The 14,419-nt window shown below is 40.4% G+C and overlaps 1 protein-coding gene across 3 annotated transcripts in view; it reads left to right on the plus strand.

Moving 5' to 3' along the window:
• The window catches only part of ANK3 (ankyrin 3), a 365,805-nt gene that overhangs the window by 61,759 nt on the left and 289,627 nt on the right, over positions 1-14,419 (plus strand). The window contains exon 1 of one of the 3 annotated variants that reach the window (XM_064662386.1): positions 27-1,007. The exons of the other annotated variants lie outside the window; for them this stretch is intronic. Coding sequence (XP_064518456.1) covers positions 945-1,007 — 63 coding nt within the window. The 5' untranslated portion in view covers positions 27-944. Of the gene's footprint in view, positions 1-26; positions 1,008-14,419 lie in introns of those variants that run through there. 3 annotated transcript variants of the gene reach the window in all.

Below are 14,419 nucleotides of genomic sequence, written 5' to 3' on the forward strand. Positions count from 1 at the left end.
GTAGGTCACAGCATGTGGAAACATGATCTGTGACTTGCTAGTCGTGCACATACATGAGGCACAGAACACCCCTGTGAGAGCTGCATTAGCAGGGACCGTGCAAATCCTGGCATAGGAACAGGCGTACAAGGGAGGAGCGAGCTCGCACAGGCAGGAATAGTTGTAAATTTGTGTTTTGCTGAAACACTGTTGCTGCTTTTATGAGATGAATAATTAATATCGCAAAGCTTATTGTTCAGAGTGGCGATTTTCAGGTCCCTCGGATGGGGATATGGAGCTGTCGGAGGCATAAACATCTCATCTAGCAATTTCTTCAGCAGCGTGTTGTGCCTTTTATTGTTCGAATCTGCCTGGGAGTGGCTTTAAGAACCAGTAACCTGATCTTTTATCACTCTTGGAGGCTTCCTTTTCTGGTATGCCCCGATGCATTCAACACATGTCGGTATTGTACGCGACCGGCAACCCGAGCGATTCGGGCTCACTTTCTCTGTCTGTGAGAAACGGCAAATCCTCTGCTGGTGAACGACTCTGAGACCTGTCAGTGTCTGCAGCTAATTGCTGTGTGGCTCATCAACTCCATTTAAGAGACTGGGAGCGCTGTGGATGACCAAGCTAGAAAGCATTGACGAGATCTTATCTCGGGAGTAAAGACTGGTGAAGAATGAGAGAGGAAAATGGCTTTGCTTTTCTTTAGGGGGATCGGACTGATGTGAGAACACTCGGTTCCTCACTGGGGAAAACAGAGCAAGGCTATGAGCGATTCCAGGCTGTGCAGGAGGAGCAGAGACTGCCTTTACACAGCAGTTATTCTGTTACTTGCCTGAGAAACGTCAGCAGATGGACTTTGGTTTCAGTGCTGTGAATACTCGCAGTGGCTTTGCATGTTGGAATACAAGCAGTGATCTCTTCTATTCCCCCTCCCCTGTATATTTACCAGCTGAAAAATGAGTGAGGAAGCAAAGGAGAAAAATGCTAAACCAGCTCACAGGAAAAAGAAAGGAAAAAAGGTAACTCCCTGTGCAGACAGTCTGCTGTAATGCTGGTTTTGAGTCATTTTGTGTTGGAGCTGTTTGCTTCTGGGTGTGGAGGGGCTTTGGTTTGATAATTTCTTTAAAATAGGGATGATGGTAGAATCAAGATGGTTTTGTTTATGCTAGATGCTGATGGGTGTGTTCCTTGCTGGAATCAGTATTACCATTGCAACTCAGTTGTTTTGCATTATTTCAATATTCCAGTGTTTAAATATATGTTAGCTGTGGAATTTCAACGTGGTTATAGTTTTCATAGTGTATTCCAAACACAGGATTACAACTAAACAGGTATCTGAATGAAGCCTTTTTTAAAGGAGAAACTGATAATCAACATGTGCTCATGTAAATGAATATTATGGACTTGGTTAAGAAAAGCAAGTTTACAATAAGCCTTTATCTTGTTAAAACTATAGGTTTTGCTGTATGTCACTTGGATCAGTTTTATATATTTATGGGGCTCAGAAATATTGTGGTTAAATTAAATTCCGGGATAAAATTCCAATTTCGGTGGCACTAATTTATGATATGGCGTAAGCCTTTTGCCTGAAACTACTTAAGAAGACAAATTTTATTATTACCTTCTATGTTGCAGTTTTTTGTTTTCCTGATATCCATGTAATTTCCCCCTCCCACTTGGAAAGGGATGATTTTCATGTGTTTACACTCAAGAAATCGATTGCTAAATCTAGGAAGTGGACTTCTTCAGCTTCATCTAACTTGTTTTAAGTATTAATTCAGTATATTAATTTAGAATGTGAATTGCCTTGAGTATTGTAGAAAAACATCTGAAATATTTATCATTGTTGCAGGGAATATATTCAGACTCCCACCCTTTATTTTCTGAGCATGTGTTTGCCTTCCTACCATATGAAGGTGTATGACAGCCTCGTACTTAATCCATTTCCCTGGTGAAGGATTCAGTAAAGACTGTTGAAAAAGCAAATTAAACCATATTGGCCCTTCTATTCTCCCAGAATTGCAAAGAGGATCTTTGGAAGAAAGCATGGAAAACTATAATTGAAATCGCTTTTAATGGTAAATTAGGATACCTTCCTGACACAGAATGTTTCTGTCAGGCATGATAGGTTACCTCAGGACTAGAAGATAAATCCTCAACTAAATTCTGGGGTGGCTTTTAAATTTTGACTGTTACTGGTTTTACTATGTTATACACATTGTTTTTATGATGTCCAACAATCTAGCTATAGTTTTATAGCACATGCCACTTTTTGTGGTTTAAGCTCATATCGATCCATGTCTTGGAGAGGACCAACCCAACAGCCAACAAGACAGAGCAGCCGAGGGGGTTTAGGATTAAGCAAACTTTGGAGCCTCACCTGCTATTCCAGCAAGGGCTGGTGATGGTACCTGTATCTTCACCTAGTAAAGGTGATATTCTCTGTGGGCAGGAGGCCACAGCTGCCCTGTGCAAACCCACCTTCTCACTGGAGCAGTGTCCCTGGTCTCGGGGGAGCGGGTGGAGGAGGCAGTTGGAGATGTTTCCATGTGTGAGCTGCTGCTGTGAGGGCGGGAGGCCAACGGCGCCTGCTCAGCCAACATCTCGCCAGGCAATGGCAAGGTCTGCCCTCCTGTGCCTCGAGCCTTTGCCACACGAGCTGCAGGGAGCACCAGGGTGTGACTGCAAACCTTAAAGCTTCAATATGGAGGGGCTGCAGCTTCCTAAGCCTGCAGGAAGCGGCGTTCCACTGCTCCCTCTGATTTTTCCTCGTGCTGTTGGAGTTGTTGAGGTGGCTGGGACGTGCAGGCAGAAGCCTGTCCCTCATGACTAGTGCACATTAAGTCTGTGTACATGTTAGCATGAAACATGGGCTTGGCCCAGAATGTCCCAGTGGAAAGGGACATCTTCTATTTTAAACGAGTAGCAATTATTTTTTTCTGGTCTTAGTAGAATTATGCCCTTCTTTCCACAGTTGGTTGGGGGAAGGTTTTAAATTTATTCTTTTGATTCAGAAGACGAATCCCTGAATGGCCAATGAAGATGTACTTGGAGAGCATTACTGAGTTAACTAAGAAGAGTTAGATAAACAAATGGTGTTTGGGTGTAAACTCCTGAGCCAGGTGAAAACTTGACTGGGTCTGGGATTCCAGTGAGTTATGCCACCTGTCCATCCTAAAAGTAGGTGTCCTGAAATGGGTATTTCCATGACTGCCTTCCTGTTCTCTTTAGATACTTCCTTTCTTGGCAGCTGTGCTTTCTCCATATTTAGCCTTTCCCTTGCCTTCTGTCTCATTTATCTTTAGAGTTGAGTGGTGGCAAGTCTTCCTTCTGCTCTTTGACTACTGGGGTGCTCATTCCCATTCCCTTTTCATCAACTCTTGGTTTTCCTGTTCTTGCACAATTTCTGAAATAAAGGTGCAGGAAGGCAGCAAGGAAAAGGTCACACAGTTTGCTACAGTAAAACCGCAATCAGAGGTGTGTGTTCTCGTTTTCCAGAGCTGTATGATTAGGGTGTACCTCAAAAATAAGCCTTAACCTGGCAAACAAGGCCTTCCTTTTGAGCATAAAGAGATGCAATAACTGTGCATTTAGAACAGATTGGCCAAAGGAGTAGATTTTCAGCAAGTGTGCTGAAAATACCAGTCGTAGTGGAGAGGATAAAGATAAGAAACAAACAAGGAGGTGTCACCAAGATTTGTTTTGAAGGATTGGCAATTTAGATGAAAGCAGAACAATACTGTGCTTTAGCACTGTGGTATTCCATGGGGATGCAGCTTTCAAAGGATGATGAAGGTATCACATCAATATTTATTGCTGAGGCTACACTGAACAGGATTAGCTCTGATGGAACAGAAAGCCTGATTAGTTTCTCTGTTGCATCCTTCTGGGTTCCTCCCTACCAGCAGCCTCTTATACTTGAGCTTCAGTTGTCCTGCAATTTCCAGACATACTTTTACAGACTCAGGGTTTTGAAACTGCCAGGTTGAATCCCAAGGCATTATGGAGTGGCTTTATCTTGTATGTTTGTGTCATCACGTTTCAGTAAATTTTGGAATCTCAATTACAGAAGAGCACTGAACTCAGCTGTCACTAGAGGTGTAAGATGTGTTTTGGTTTTTAACAAAAAAGAAGTATTCTTTCCTCTCCTCCTTCAAACTGCTAGAATGAAATTAGTCATGAACATTCTTGTGGTCCTCTGAAGCTTTAAATGATAATCAGAAGTGCAGGAGTAAGAAATAAATTAGATGAGCTCAAAACTTCAGTAGTAACTTTCTTTTCCATTTAGTTTTATGGTTATTTGCTGTGCACCAGTCACTTCTGAGTAGTGGGAAATTCCACATTTAACTCTCATATTGGAAGCTTTGTTGGAAATGCATATTTTTTGATTTGGGGAATCTTTTGTTCCCTTCTTCCCGTGCCCCCTCCGAGATCTTTAGACAGCCTGCACAGTTACTGTTGCTGATGTGTATGTATAGTGTGAGTATAGTGTGAGTACAGTGTAAGTCAGTAATGGAAACTCCTAACAGAAATGTGTAAAAAGAGTTTATTCTTAAAAGTGCAGGGGAGAGAGCTCATGCTGAACTCTTAATGTGATTCTGATCCATTTATTAATTCACCTGTCTGCCTTGCTTAGTTGATCATGTAGCATGATTTCAGCATTGTGTTCCATCGCTTTGTATCAAATATGAATATACTGTACAGGGAAGAGTGAGCTGCTTATGCAGCAGATTGAAAAATCAGTATTTGGGGTCAGAATGCTTAGAGCAGCCAGCTTTGTTTTTTGGACTAATAGACAATTTAGCTCAATCCACTTTTCTTGAGCCAATACTCTGGGCTCACCACACTGGGAACACACTTTGCAATCTCTGCCAGGGACATTTGCTCTGTCATAACTCCAAGATTTGACTCAGCAGCATTAGTGGCTGTCTCTAGAGGGGACTCTTCTGTTGTGGCACACTGTTGGAAAGCTGGTCAGCAGCATGTCTTTGGGATGAGAAATTTCAAGGAGTGGAAATGTCAATTTGTGTGGGGGTAGGTGCTAAGAAATCAGAGGTTCTTGGGTGTGATGAGCTATTTCCCACTGCAATATCAGGAGTGGTCTGGAAGAAGAGTTGTCCATGACTCTAGTGGAGCCAGATTTAAAAGCAAAGCCTGTCTCTCCTGAAATAACATCCCTGATTTCAGTGGAGCCAAGAGCAGAGGGCCTGAGCTCTTGGCATGTCATGTTTATATTGTCAAATGATTCATCTGCATGTCAGTGATGACAGTGGGTCTTCTGGTGCTCATAACTTGGCACCTGTGAAGACCAGCTTTTGTCATGACAGGATGAGCAGTGGTGTTCTGTTTCTGAGGTTCATGGTGGTACTGCACTTCCTTCAGAGCTGTCTTTTACCACTAGATTTACTGATGTGGTTGCTTCAGTTCTCATGCACATTATGGTTCTTGGGGGAGAATATTCACTGCTGTTTGCTCCTAGTGGAGAAGTAGTCACTGCTAATGGTAATGTTTGTGGTAGGCTTTTCTAAGTAGTTTTGTAGCTTTTAATTTATTCATAAAATTAAGTTATTGCTTGGAGTATAAATTGATTTCTTAACTTGGTTTGTTCCTGACAAGCTGAGAAATAAAAATCTGCTTAGATCTGTGAAACAAAATGCAAATAGACTCTCTGAGAAAACTATATCTCCTCTTGTCTTGGTAAACAAGATTTACACTGTGTTGTTAATTTCAAGTGTCTGTGGGTGAGAAATGTTTCTTACAGATTTAAATTTGACTGTATGGTGATGGTCTTAATCCTAACTATGTCAATACATCCTATGCTGAAAATTGAATTTGGAGCACGATAAACAGATTTGGGTCGGCCTTGCTTGCAAATTTCTACTTGTTCAGCTTTAGCATCCATTTTATTGATGTGATAGATTCTCAATCTCACATTTTCAGCAGATGTATTAATGAGAAACCAAAGCACAAAAAGCCCCTGGAACTTCTGGAAGATACTCCCAATTTGCATGTCCACAGAGTAAATGCCCAAGACCAGTAGAATGGAGTGGTTTTCAATCATTATGACTGTTTTTAACTTGTTTTCTGAAACTTCAGGCTTTAAGGTAGTTTTCCCTTGAATCAAACACGTTTACATTTTCGTGTCATTTTAATTTTCTTAATTGACACAGAAAAATTAAAATGTATTGATTCCTGTCACCTTGAATGGAATCACTTTGGTACCTGGCAATACTTTTGTTTTCCTTTTATCAGACTGGAATCAAATAAAGCATATGTAATGGAAAAGTAAGCATCTTGTTGTTTTTAAGGCACTCACTTCAAATGATCATTTTCCCTAGGAAAAAATACTATAATTGACATTATCCAGCTTCAGTAGTATTAGTCATCAGCTCCTAGCCCCTAGGTATATATGGTTCAGAAATTGTAAGTAGATGTTATTGTTACAGTCTATGTGAAATGAAACAGCATTGGTGTCTTATGTTACTGAATTTTTAACATAATTCACTGTAGATAAGTGACAGAACTTTTAACTTGAGTGACAGTCATTCCATCTTGGTGCTCAATTACTGATCTTGCTGAACAAACAATGATTTTTTTTTTTAACATGCCTTTTCTTTTAGCAGAGAAATCTTGCAGTTTATGAGAAAACATGAAACCTGAGTGGGATTATGGGATTTTGTGACATAAGTTCATCCTACAGCACTGAGATTTTTCCAGAAAGTTCATGCGTGAATAGTTTTATTGTGTTTCTGATGGATAGGTCTAAGAAATTAGAAGTACAAATGTGGATAATCTCCCCCTTGCTTCAATGAGCCATGTTCCCATCTGCTATAGGACCAGTCATTTCCCAGTGTTGCCTTCATTCTGAGGGCTGTGCAGCCTTCTCCTATTTTTTTAATTTCATCTCCTCACTGGCTTTCTGAGCTGTTGCTTTTCTTGAATGACCTTGCCACTGGGTGTCCTCCATCAGGAAGTTTCTGGCCTTGGGTCTGGCTGTGGGTTGAATCCTCTGTTCTCTCAACACTTTCTTCATGTTGCACTGGTCACTTTACAGTGGGTTTCCATCTCCAGAATGGAGCCTGTGTGTTTTCACTCCTTTTATCACCCAAAGGACTGAGGCCCCCATGGGGTACATTTCCTTGGTGGCCTTTGCTGGGTGCACTGGGCAGTTTTCCAGCGTGACTTGCATGGTGCCTGGTGCCTCAGCTGGAGGACTTCCAGGGTCCTCCTTCTCCATGAGCTGGGCACTTACTGTCCAGGTCAGGTTGTCTCCTCTGCAGTAAATTAGTTTATGTGCAATTAGCTTACAGTTAAATTTGATTATAGAAAGTGGGCATGAGCTGCAAGAGGCACAGTGGATCAGCTTCAGATACATCCTGCAGTTTTGCAGTAATCAATGGGACAGGGAGCAATTGAAAAGTTTCTGTAACAGTCTTGTTTTTAAACCACTGTGTAAACTTCAACTTGCTCTAACTTATTTTGGATCATATGGAGACCTTTTTAAGGTTCCACAGAACCCAAAAGGTTTCTGTTTCAGCCTTTGGGATTTCCTTTTTCCAAACCCTGTGACTGAGGCAACCATAGAATTCAGTAGGTCTTAGCGAGAGTGCCTAGGTAGGTGTGGTAGGTGTTAAAATGCTTATCACATTTATATAATATCTCTTACATTAAAAATGCTTTGGTCAATCTGTCAGTCACAGTTTGAGAAAACTAAATGTATCCGGGCATCCCCCTTTGACTTCCAAAGAAGAGCCCTTATATCTGTATAACCCTGACTGGGCGTGGGCTTGTTCCTGAGTCTCTTTGCCTCATCTCCAGCTTGTGGAGGTGGTGGTAGAACCTGCAGCTTTCCTTCACCTCTGGCTGACTCCAGGCAGAGTGGGGGATGGTGCTTTGCAGAGTTTCAGGGTGTAGAGAGAGCCAACACCCTGCTAGGAGGGAACTGTCTCCATCTTGTATTTCTGTTGGAAGTACCAAGGTATCTTAGCAGGGAAGAGATAATTACAGAAGTAGTCAATTTAGGGGTTTAAGCTGAAAAATTAAATGTTTCTGAAGCTCCTTATTAATTTCAGATGATGAAGCCAAGATACCATGCCTAGCTGTTGGATCTTCCACTTCTCAAACAGGTTTTAAATCTGAATGCTATAGACAGGCATTTTATTAAATTGGTGCTAGGTCCTTATTTCAAGTGATGAAGCTTTTGGTATCTGATCAAACCAAAATTATAATGAATTCTCCTTGATCACTCTTCTTCTTCTAAACACTTCAGATTTCGAGGTTGGAATATGAGCAGTAGTTACATATTTTTACAGCAACAGTTGTAATTGCCACATTGGCTCCCAATTATTTTCTAACTTGCTAGTGGAGGGGCAGGTTGCTGCATTCCATTGAATGCCAGGTGCTTGGGCAGTCAGTTGAAAGTTTGCTGGATAAATGAAAACGGGCATGAACTTTTCTATCCTTTCATTCCCAAAGTAGCCTGGGACAAACCTGGCCTTTGTCCCTTGGGGTTGAAGAAGAAGAATGAACTATCGAGGGAAAAACTACACATGGAATATTTTCTTTAGCATTTCTTTGTAATGTAATACATACCATGTCTTACTATGTCTAAATTAAATGCACAGCTAAGTATATTTGAGACTTAGTGTTACCATCACAGACTTATTTCAGGTTTGTGCTCACAAGAGATTGCAAATGCTGAGAATTCTCTGTAGCGCATTAGCAGTTTGTGAATGTAAACAAGGATTGATTTGTCTGAATATTTTTTTTTTAAAGCACAGTTATATTGAGGAAAGGAATAATATAATGTGGTGCTTCGTGGTCACTGTTAAATGATTTTGTTTAAAACTGCTGTTTATGGGAATGATAATTTTTTTGTTAATAACAGCTATATAATCATTATGTGTTGCTTGTGTGTATGTGGCCTTCTAGTTTGGTGGAGGCTTATCCACGTCAAACAAACAGATCACTGCAAGCTGTGTTCCTCCTCTTGTCTTTCATGTCACTCACGGAATACTTTGTAGTGAAAAATTTTATCCATCTTGTTTTTTTCTTAATGAAATAATATGAAACCCAAAAGTTAAAAAGAACATCAGCACTTTTTCTGTACTACTTGGTATTTGTGTAATTTTCCCTAGCAGTGGTTTTAAGGAGATCCTCTTAGCCAAGGAGTGGTTGATGCTTTTAACCAAGGTCACATGACTTATTTTTGTCAGTCAGTTTCTAAACTAGCAAGCAAGAATCTTTCTGAAAAGCTCTTGAACATCTATGGACTTCACAGTATTGATAAGACCTGGTTAATCTGAATTATTTCAGTGTCCTGGGAATTTTTAATTATCTTGGAATTTGCATCGGGGGTGAATGGGAAAATCTGGGAAAGGAGGGAGGTGGTGGAGGAAGTGGAACTATGGTCCTTCCATGGTGGCATTTCCTTGGGCAGGAACAGGGACAGGGCACTCACGCTCTTCTGCTCACTTCCAGCTTCTTCCTGCTGGGTACCTTTGGCTGGGGCAGTGCCTGGGCTTGTTTGCCTGTTAAAAGGTATGGATATACTGGTCTTGCAGCCTGTGAGAATAAATGATGTTTACTCTAAAACAGGAGGCACTGTAAGTGGTGAGAATCAAATTTATCCTGATGGAGATGGCCATCTTCAGGCAAAGTCTCAGCTGGGTGTGAAGGGTGTAAATGCAGAATATACAGCCCTGAGGCAGAGTGCTGGGGGATGCACATCTACTCTCATCAGAGGGGGCTAATGCTGTGCAAGTGATGCAGAGGGCTCTCTTCCCCTTTTCCCTGCTCCCCTAAACAGACCTGTAATTTCATTTACATTAATTACTGTTGTGTGTGCTTGCTTGGGAGGCAGTATCACTACTAATTAGTAATTAATATTTGCAATAGCATGCAAGTGAGGAGTTATCACGGGGGAAAGCCTTAGCAAATAGAGCAGTGTTGCTTGGAATGGTTTTCCAGCTGAAAATTTATTAAAAAAGATGGTCTGTGTAATTCTGGCAGCTGGTTCCACTCACATTTTATTGACTCTGAAGGACACATCCCCTTTATTACAGAAAAACCTAAATAGGGGGATGTCAGTCCACCCTAAACTGTGGTGGGATCCAGCTATTTCAGTTATCCAGGCACCACAAATTTAAGCCTGTTCGGTACAAAGTGGTTTCTCACATCAATTTTCTTGTCTAAATTCAGTTTTCAAACAAGTTTTATTTAGAACATTTCATGCTGTTCATTATGTAAATCTTGTACTGCTCCTTCAAAAGAATGAATGACCTGATGAGTACAAGTGACAATGGGAGCGATTGACCTCTTTCCTGTCATTGCTACCTGTGCTGCACTTTGTCCCTGCTTCTTAGAGCCCCTTCCACACCAGTTATATACAGTGCCCTGGAATTTCCTTGCCACCTGGTAAGGAACAATTTTCTGTCATTAGGAACATCATCTGAAATAGTTTTGGAAGGTAAAAATAGGAAGAAGTATTTCCTAGGCAGGTGAAATGAGTAAGTAGCTTTGCTTTTATAGCCAGAGGAGTCATTCTATCATATATGATTCAGGCCCAGCTGAAAATGAAGTTGTATATTATTTTAGAATGCATCTATGGAGCATATAAGCATATATTGGCCTTCCTTTAAAGAAAGAAGTATTGCGAGGATGAGTGTAGTGATAGTTTGAAGTTACAAAACCCAGACAGCTCATGTGGATAACAAGGAAGATGTGGATCTGAGTCAAAATATAGTTGAGGTTAGATGATTCAAGCCTGTTTATTTTATTGATATTTTAACAGGAAGATAAAAGGTAGTTCAAGGGTGATTCTTACTGTGGTAATATTGTAATCACCTAGTAGCAAGCTATTTGAGAGAAAAGGTTTCCAAGCAGCTATAGCAAACTTGTGTTAAATATGGTTTATATGGTTTTCACAGTCTTATTCTTAAAGCAGATTTCAGCAGCCACCTTTTTTTAGATATACAGTATGAGAGAAATACTTTCAAAATGTGAAAATTATGAGGAGTTTTAAAAAAAGTACAGATTTTATTTTGGAGCCTCATACTGACTAATGCATTAAATTTAGCAACTTAGTAACTCAGTAAATGAACGTATTTGAAGATCAACTGCTGGCAATAAAAATAAAACCAGAGGATGTCTGTTCATCCACAGGTATTGATGAAACTATACAGAATAATGAAGTATTGTATTTGCAGTAAGGGCTGTGGGTGATTTGTCTGAAAGCTGAACCTTTGAAAATGGAATAATGGCCTGAAGCATTCTAGTTTATGATGCTATTAAACAGAAATCGAAGAAAAAAAAATCCAAGGCTGACTTTTCAGAGTAAGTCTTAAACAGGAGCATAACTTTTTATTGAATTTAGGAGTATAGTTAAACTCAAAAACTACAACCGTTGTTTTTATCCATCGTTCAAATGTATCAGTTTGACCAGCCCCGTAAGTGCTGGTGTGACCAGATTTATGCTGAGCCTGTTAACATTACTATATTACTTGGAAACTTAATATCTTGGGGGGTGAGGGGGAATCATGTGATCTCTTTGGAAACACTAAAAATTATCTTTAAGGGAAGAAATTTGAAATTTACTTTAAAAAGTTCCCAAGCCCTAGAAATAGGAGCCCCCGTGTGCTGCACGAGGATTGTGGAGCAGTCCCAGCTGGGTGTTATGCAGGATGCAGGTTCCTTCTGCATTGCCCCCTAGCGTTGCCTGTGAAAAAAGAAGCAGAAAAACCCACCAAAACAAACCAAATGCAATGGAACCTAAAAAGTTATCTGCTTCTGCCTTAGTTTTTTCTCTCACCTCTGTTTATTCCCAATGCAATGTCTGTATCGTTTAATGAGTTCAACTGCATGCTTCTGTTCCTTATATTCCCTCTTTACTTGTCCACAACTACGAGTCTTCTACTTACCTTACCCTTTCCAGGCATCTTTGTTATAGCCATGGCTTGACTTACAGGGATTTCCTCTCTCTGCCTGCATTGCCCTCTCCTTTCCTTTGTGTTACACATATGTATGTATTTAGCAGAGAATGGTCTCCTTCCTATTCCTTGTCATGTTTCAGGCTTTTCAGTCGTGGAAATCTGTGGTTTTGCTAAATGAAAAGATGTCTTTACAATGAAATATTTCACTCTGAGCTGTACAGCCAGCCTTTGACTTCTATATTCGCTCACAGTTCTGCTTTTGGGTGTTGACTACGATAAGATCTTGAAAACAAAATTAAGATGTCTCATCGCTTTGTTTTTCACTTCTGTACACATACATATGTATTTGTAAGGAAGATCCATTGTGGCAGAACATGACCCTAATGTCAAATTAAATGCAAAGCAGGCAGGGCCTGTTTGGAGGGTCAGTCAGCAGCCCTTTGTGATGACCTTGACAGGAAAAGAGCTCCCGTGGGCTGCAGCATCAAACTGTTCCCTGTAGTGGAAACTCAGGGCAAGAAGAAAACAGCACAAATTCTGCCTAGTTTTTAGAGTGGGTGTTTTTATCATCAGATTGCAAAGCATGGTATTTACAATACATAACTGTAAACTAGGGTTAAACATGGCTCATTTTCTGGAAATCATATTTAATGAAAGGGACCTATCTACTTGATACTGGTAGATTGCTTCCAGTGCATACCAACAAATGTCAGTGGCAGTAAGAAAAAGGAGGTTAGCACTCCAGATAAGTTTGAGTATGAGGCAGGCAAGCTGGCTGCCTTTAAAAAGAGGAGAGGTGCTGCTCTGTGTTTTGGCAGGCCATGCTGTGCAGGAAGAGTGGTGCTTTTCTGACCTGTAAGGCTGCTGGCTGTGACTCCAACTGCTGTCAAGAGCATTGTAGGAGCACTAGCCAGCTACCTTAGTCCTTGTGCCTTTTGAGGCCTTCACCGTTTATTAAAATTACCAAGAACAGTTTGGTAGTAGGATGGGGCAGAGGGACAAGAGCCATCTGTTCTCATGGTGCTCCTCACTGCTTTTGTTAGTGCTTTCTCTTCTTTTGGGTCTTGCACATACTTTAAATTCTATCATTTGCTTTGTAGTATGCTCCAAAATAGAAGGGAAATCTACTTGTAAAGGTTGTGGGTAAAAAATGGTCAGCATATCTCTTGCAGTCCTTTTTTTCTCAGTCATCTCTTAGACACCAATGGATTTTAGACACTGCTAGATTATAGTATTCTCTGAGGTTTAAAGTCTATATAAAAACATTCATAACAGTAGTAAGATTGCTTACAGCAAAATTCCAAGTTTGGGAATAAATCTGTGTGCTGCATCTTGGGTCTTTTTCTCACCTTCTGAACTTCCTGTGAGCACACTGAGAAATCAAAATGACAAGGTTGCAATTGATCCCAATCTTAGTGGTCCTGGAATAATGTCCTTTTCTCATCTTGTCCAAATCTCTGTAAGGTAACCTGAAAGGACAGCAAATTTCAGGAGACAGCATGAGTACATTGAGTTACTAATGTCAGCATCTCTTCTTTGTAGTCATTTGAGGTTTATGTAGGGTTGCATGTTGCCTTTTTTTTTTTTTTAATCTTGACAGTACTACTGATTTTTATTGAGTAAAACTTCATAGAAACAAGAGTTCATGCTCTTGTCTGAAACAGGGACTGTCATATTTTCTGTTTGTTCATTCTTCAGAAGTCCTAAGTTTGAAAATAATAAAAGGGATTGAGATAGGCACATAAAATACTTTGGGGAGTTTGTACAGTCGGTCCAATGGAGAGTGCTGGAAAGATGAGGGGAAGAAGCCCCCAGTACTTGAACTTAGGCATTTTTCTGTTATCCAGGATATCAACTCTTTAATTGCAACTCAAAATCCACACAATAAGTACACAATAACACTTTGACTGTGAGATTGTAAAAGATAGTTTTGAGGGCTTTGTCAAACGCAGTTACTGTTTTGTCTTCTGATGTTTGCTACTTCTGCTTGAAGCTATTCCACAGCTGGGGGGGACAGGACTCATTCTAAAAAAGGCAACAAAATGTTAATCTACGTGGGACTGGATTGTGGTGCAAAATATTAAAAAAGACTATTAACTACTGTTTAATATTTGGAATGCTAAAGGGATACTGTCAAGAAGTCTGATGAAACAAGAGTATACAATAATTTCTCCACAGGTTTCCTTTATGTGATGTAAGAGATGGTGGGCAGAATCCAGGTCTGTAACATAGGTTGTTGAAAGTGAGCACCCAAATCTTTGCCCCTTACACCTGCCATGACATTTCCAGTCAAAACTCCATAATTAGCACAAAAACTAGAGTAGTCCAGACTCTCACTAAAAATTCTGGTGTTTTTTTACTTTACTCCTGTGGCAAGGATTAGTATTCAATAGTTCTTTGTCTAAAGCCAAAATTTTCAGAAGGCAAACTAGGAGCAGAGATTACAGAGTGCTCCAGTTCTCAAGTGCTGAGCACTCAGCAGCTTCACTGGAGAGTGGGAG

Source organism: Pseudopipra pipra, chromosome 8 (assembly GCF_036250125.1).
Source record: "Pseudopipra pipra isolate bDixPip1 chromosome 8, bDixPip1.hap1, whole genome shotgun sequence".
Taxonomy (NCBI): Eukaryota; Metazoa; Chordata; class Aves; order Passeriformes; family Pipridae; genus Pseudopipra; species Pseudopipra pipra.